The 7,000-nt window shown below is 30.2% G+C and overlaps 1 protein-coding gene across 1 annotated transcript in view; it reads left to right on the forward strand.

The window, feature by feature from the left end:
* The window catches only part of LOC107448529 (uncharacterized), a 54,824-nt gene extending 52,225 nt beyond the window's left edge, over positions 1-2,599 (forward strand). The window contains exon 7 of the mRNA XM_043048852.2: positions 106-2,599. Coding sequence (XP_042904786.1) covers positions 106-586 — 481 coding nt within the window. The 3' untranslated portion in view covers positions 587-2,599. The remainder of the gene's footprint in view (positions 1-105) is intronic.
* The last annotated feature ends 4,401 nt before the right edge of the window (positions 2,600-7,000 follow it).

Consider the following 7,000-nt stretch of genomic DNA (forward strand, 5'->3'; position numbering starts at 1 on the left):
GACGGTTATAAAATAAAATGGGTAATTTTCGATACATGTAACCATTTTCATACTTTTTTGAACCCTCTGTAGGTTATTTATAATATCCTGCTTTCTTTTTTTTAGGTTCATTTCTAGTATGAAACTGAAACTAATGGGTGCAAAACGTTCTTCAGCTGATGGTTCAGAAGATTCAGCTTATGATACTTCAGAAGTATGCCTTAGTCCATCTGGTCAACAAGGAGGCTCTTCTTCGCCAACTCGCCAACCCATTCAGAGAAAAACAGCCAAACGCCAACAGTCTTGGAGCTTCCATGATCTGAGAACTGCTGCTGTCGAAAGACCAGTAGCCAGACGCAGTCATAATGTTCGAAGGAAACATCGGAGAAGAAATAGAAAAACTGGTCGAAATTCTTCGTCTTCTGATTCTGGTGTCGAAGCAGCGTACCATTCTGATCACAGTATTCGAAAATCGGGCTCAGATCCAGGACGATTAGCGAGTACTAGTGGTATTACTAGAGTACAAGTTGAACATGGCATGGGTTCTGGTACATTCCAGAGATGGTCCCATACAAATATAAAAGACGAGCTTGGTTACATTCCATAATGTACATTGTAGTCAATTCTTAAAATTCCAATTAAGAATTAAATTTAATTCTGAAGATGGTGATATAGATACATCCCAATATTATACCTTGAAAACAGTTGTAGTCAGTTCTAAATTTAATTCCAGATATGGTCACAAACAAATATGAAAGATATGGACTCAGTTTTGTTTCATAATGTTCCTTGAAAAAAAGTGTATTTAGTCTCAAATTCAATTCTAAAGTTGTTTCCATGCAAATATAATGGATGAGCTTGGTTACATTTTATAATATATCTTGAAAGAAAATCAGGGGTGATTGTGAGCCCAAGTCAAAATTCCGGAAAATTTCTTGAGTTAAAAAAAAAAAGTTGAAAAATTAGAAAAAAATTTAAACAGGTTTTTTTTTCCTTTTTCTCAATATTTCTTAGTTTACTTAAAATATATTAAAATTTTACACATACCTATAATGACCTGAAGAAGTAATTAAAATTTGCAAATATGTCTTTCTTTCTTGAGTTTATGATTATAACAACTATTTACTGATAAAAAATTAATATTAATCATGAATATAAGCTTATAAAGTATCTCTCTGGCTCTCCCTCACAAACAAATAAAACAAACTGTTTTTTTAAGTTCCACCTTTGAAAATTTGATTTCCGGAAACTTCTGTGATCATTGATTTTTTTAAACGTCTGGACCTTCGATCTCCGGAAACTTCCGCATCACTGCTAGCGAAAATTCCGGAAATCCAGATTTTTTCCGGAGCACAATCAGCCCTGGAAAATGCAACAAATTTTATATTTTATGATGTGTCTTGAAAAATTGCTGCAAATTTCAAATAAAAATAAAAATTGTAAATAATATACCTAGCCAACAGAAGCATTAATGATCAATGAGATAGAATTAAAACAAACAGCAATAATGCCAACAGAAGCAGCAATGAATGAATAAGATACGATTATAAAAAATGACAATAATGCCAACAGAGGTACCAATGAATAAATTGGATACGATTGTACAAAATAGTAACGATGCCAACAAAAGCAGCAATGAATCAATAGGATACGGTTATAAAAAATAGCAATAATGCCAACAGGAACAACAATGAAGCAATAGGATACGATTGTAAAAAAAAAGTAACAATGTCAACAGAAATAGCAATGAATCAATAGGATAAGATTATAAAAAGTAGTAAATTAAGCCAAAATACTAAATAGCATGAGGTTATAAGAGAAAAGAGCAATGTATCAAGGTTGGCAATCTATCTATCTCAATCTATCATGTATAGAAACTTTATAGATATTGAAGATACGGCTAAAATATTTATTTTTTGACTATTGACGTGTTCTGAAGTGTGCCATCATTTTTTGCGATAAAACAAACTGTTGTATTGATAATAAATATGGCCAACTACTTTCAATCTTAGCTATTTACTGATGTTAAAGGTACTAGATTTTATTTATTTGCTATTTAAGTATATGTAAGTTAGAGTTTGTATCGTCTGTTGCTATGGTGATATTTTAGAACAAATTTTTTGTGTTAAAATAAAATGTTATGTTTCTTGTTTTTTGTAAAAATGAAGTCAGAACATTTTATTTTAACACAAAAAATTTGTTCTATTATATCACTATAGCAACCGATGATACAAACTCTTTAAATATACTCAAATAACGAATAAATTAAAATCTAGCTTACTACTTACATATACATAAATAGCATATAAATAAAATCTAGTACCCTTAGCGACACGAAAATAGTACAGGAAAAAGCTATATTGTTACAATTTTTAAATATTATATTTTAAATATGAAGGAAGATTTTGTGATATGTTTAGTGAGTTGATTTCGTTATATATATATATTTGACAGAAATAAACAAAAAATTCATTTGTTTACAAAGAACAAGTCACAATTTTTCAAGTATGGTTTCTTATTGTACAGTTTCCTTTTTTAAATATTTGTTGCTTTTTAAAAATGTGAAATGTAGTTTTTTTGAATCATTTGATAATAAAATGTTTTAGTCAAATTGCCAAAACGTCAACATATTTTATAGATTTCAGCAGCTTTTTGAAATAAAGGATTTGTTTAATGTTACGTTTTGCAAAGTTTAATAATCCGAAAGTTTTGAAAGTTTAAATAATAGTTAAATATCACGGAGATCAGTTGAAATTTTTAGTACACAGACTTAAGGTTTTACTAGAAATGTTAATATTACAATAAATGCCCATCCTCTTTCGCGAATTTTTATTTTTTTGGACAATAAGCTGCATGTGTTACGTTACAATGAATTTTTTTTTCGCGAACCAGCGTTAATCTCGGCAAATTTTAGGTGTTACAATGAATATTCGAAAAGGCATCCACTTTTCCATATTCCAATGTTAATTTTACTAGATTTCGGAATAAAAGTTTCAATTGTTACAATTTATGTTCGAAATATTAGCGTGAATACCTGTGTTAATTTTACTAGATCTTGGAAGACAAAATTCAGATCCTCTTTCACGTGTAACAGCGTCAATTTTATCAGATAATAGAAGAAAACTTCTTTTATTAACGAAATGTCGTTTTTTCGTGTTGATGACTATATCAAAATGTTGGCATTTCGTGTTCAAATACAAAATGCCACTTTTGCCGCACTCAAAATCAATTTTACTCTTTTTTGTTTTCGTTGACCACCGCAAAAATTTTGTTTAAGCTTCTCGCACTGTTTTGAAAAACTAATCGCATATTACTTGGCATTTTATTTCACGTGTCTGAAGAGAGTGTATTATTTTTCGTTGGTAGCCTTATTTTTCGTTCTCAATTAAGGAGGTTTATACTTGTAATCCATAAAAATTTTATCATAATAAGTGCAAGATTTACTTTGCTATCTTGAAAAATCCTCTTTCTTAGATCTAAGACTAAGAGGATTTTTCATCCAAAGATCTAAGACTTTCCTTTTTCACTTTTTAGTGATCAACAGCAGCAAACATTTTATTTTGTTTTATAACCGTCGTTGAACAGCCTGCCCAATTTTTTGGGCTTATGACTACTAATGTTCACCGTAGCCTTGTCATTTTGAACCCAAACCGGAAGACAAGGGAACTCCTGGATCAAGTAAGGGCAGAAATTAGTCTTCTTGGAAGTTTTTTTGATAGAAATAAACCGGATTTGCGTTACATAGAGAGGGAAACCACAAAAACCTCCCACGGTTAGCCTAACGGCCAAGCGACTCTAATCCATGATCCGTCTACCACTGAGGATATTTTACGTCAGCACTGTGGTCGGTGCGAGCCGGGTGCGGAATTCGTATCGACCAGCCACCGCTGGGATTCAAACTTGGTTAACCTCATTGGAAGGCAAGCGCACTATCCCCTGAGCCACGTCAGCAAACATTTTATATTTTATTTTATAACCGTCGTTGAACAGCCGACCCACTTTTTGGGTTTACGACTACTAATGTTCAACTCCTTAGCCTTGTGATTTTGAAATTGGGAGAACTTCTGGATCAAGTATTGGGAGAAATTTGCCTTCGTGAAGGACTTTTCTATGGAACTAACCAGCATTTGCTTTACATGAATAGGAAAACAGTCAGCAAACATTCGGATAATCCGAGTTTGAATCACGAAATACAAATTTAAAAAGAAGGAGATGTTGCTTGGAACAATCAAAATAGAAATTAAACACCAGTTCGAAAAAAAAAGCAAGTTTTGTTCGAGAAATCGAAATATTAAGACTACTGACACCTGCAATTTGTGCACAAACTTTGTTTGAAAGGAATGTTTAACTTTCGTGTTTTTTTTAACTGTCTTCAAAAAAAAGTGACATACATTTGATTGGAAGTAATTTGTCGTTTTAGCTGCAGTTATAGGAATTCGTGACTGCCAATTTATATTTTTCCGAAAATAATTTTCCAAAATGGCGGTTAAACAAAAAAAAATATGTCTATAATTTTTAAAAATATAATAATTACAGATATATTATATTTTATTTCTCCAGAGTTTAAACATACTACGCTTCCAATTTAAATTGTTTATTGCTGCTTTTCTGGAGAAAAAAAAGTTTTGAATAGAATTGCTGTAATCTAAAAAAATTTAGTATTTCAGCAGCTTCATAATTGCATTGATTTTCGACGTATTCTTTTTTTTTAAATACTTCCTTTAATAATTTTGCAATATTTTATTCAAAGTTATTTTGAACGTAATATTTTTAATTTATAAAACTTATCAAAAAATAATCAATATAATTACGTTGAATTTAAACATTTCTCAATAAATATTAGCTAAAAATATACAATATAGTTGTTTAGAAAAAGGGAATTTCATATTTTTATGAATTGCTAAAGAAAGATATCATAAAGTGGCACAAATCAGAATGTTTACTATCAAAGATTAAGCAAAGAATAGAAAAATCTGCAAAATCAACAAATTAACAGTAATCCTTCTTACGAAAGGCTTTTGCTACTTTCGATGAAAAAACATTGATTTAAATGCCAATTTAAAACTCATGAGAATAAAAAAAAGCAGTTATTTTCAAAATTTCCTTCCCAAACTGCTTCCCTGCTCTTCAAAAATGCTTCCAAAAAGGAAAAAAAACTTTTTATATACAAATAAAGATTTTTACAATAGATAGGTTACTGTGAATCACAGAAATGGGTGGTTGTTGACTTCCCCCGGTGAATGTTGACAATCACATACTTACTTTGGTAACGGTCTGAAATATATACTAGGTCTAGTTAAGTGCCACTGCCCGGTATGCCCTACATCAATGCTTTTTTTTATGGTTCAGTGCCACTTTCTGGTATACCCTACACTGATGTTTTTTTAAAGTTAAGTGCCACTGCCCGGTATGCCTTTATTCCATAAACTGATGTTTCTTCTAATCTATCCCCAGAAGATATGAAAATATCGAGGAAATATAATTATATCAACGAATAATTTAATATCAATTCTGATACAACAAATATTTCNCAAAAAAAAATATGTCTATAATTTTTAAAAATATAATAATTACAGATATATTATATTTTATTTCTCCAGAGTTTAAACATACTACGCTTCCAATTTAAATTGTTTATTGCTGCTTTTCTGGAGAAAAAAAAGTTTTGAATAGAATTGCTGTAATCTAAAAAAATTTAGTATTTCAACAGCCTCATAATTGCATTGATTTTCGACGTTTTCTTTTTTTTTAAAAAATACTTCTCTTAATAATTTTGCTATATTTTATTAAAAGCTATTTTAAACGTAATATTTTTAATTTATAAAACTTATCAAAAAAATAATAAATATAATTACGTTGAATTTAAACATTTCCCAATAAGTATTAGCTTAAAATATACATTATGGTTGTTTGAAAAAAGGGGGAACTTCACATTTTTATAAATTGCTAACGAAAGATATTATAAAGTGGAACAAATCGGAATGTTTACTATCAAGGATTAAACAAAAAAACTGAAAAATCTACAAAAAGTTAATTAACAGCAATGCTTCTTGCAAAAGGCTTCTGCTACTTTCGCTGAAAAAAATGAATGTATTGATTTAAATGCTAATTTAATAGTCATAAGAATCAAAAAGAATAAGCAGTTATTTTCAAAATTTTCTTCCCAAAGTGCTCTCCTGATCTTCGCAATTGCCTCCAAAAAGGAAAAATCTTTTTATCGATAATAAAGATTTTTACAATAGATATGTTATTGTGAATAACCGAAATTAGTGGTTGTTCACTTACACCGGTGAATGTTGACAATCACATAATCACTTTGGTAACGGTTCGAAATTTATATTAGGTCTGGTTAAGTACAATAAATATAATAATATCAATGAATAAATTAATATCAAATCAGATATGATTGATATTTCAGACTTTCACCAAAGCGGTTATGTGATTGTTGACATTCACTGATGAAAGTCGACATTCTCTAGATTTCAGTCATTCACGATATACAGCAGGGAGCAACAAGAAAATAAGACTTTTACATTTTCGGTATTTCTCGTCACCAATTTATTCTTAATATAAAAGACGTTAAAAAGGAACTAAACGATTATATTTTAAGATCGTCTCAGCTCTATTAAAAAAAAAGAATAAAAATTTAACTGGAGAACTTGAAGCAGTCATTGATGCAAAAGGAGAAACTACTGGTTTATCTGTTGCATAAAGATCTTAAGAGGTACTTTTATTTACTTAATGCATTTTCTGACAGTCTAATTATTTATTTTTTTTGACCCGTACTGTATAAGAGATTATTGGAGAGGATTCATTTATCAGACCAAGCACTTTTACTTTGGTTATTTTAATTTGGTCAGTTATTGGTACAAAAGCTGGCACGTCTAGTAAAAAAAAACTCTTTTTAGATGCGTGGAACTGCGGCAAAATTTAGAAAAGACAGTATCGAGGAGTTAAACTTAGTATGTTTAACGCTTAGAAATAGAGTACAGCGTGACAAACAGCCAAGAAAAATAGGGCA

The sequence above is a fragment of the Parasteatoda tepidariorum genome, chromosome 9, assembly GCF_043381705.1.
Source record: "Parasteatoda tepidariorum isolate YZ-2023 chromosome 9, CAS_Ptep_4.0, whole genome shotgun sequence".
NCBI lineage: Eukaryota > Metazoa > Arthropoda > Arachnida > Araneae > Theridiidae > Parasteatoda > Parasteatoda tepidariorum.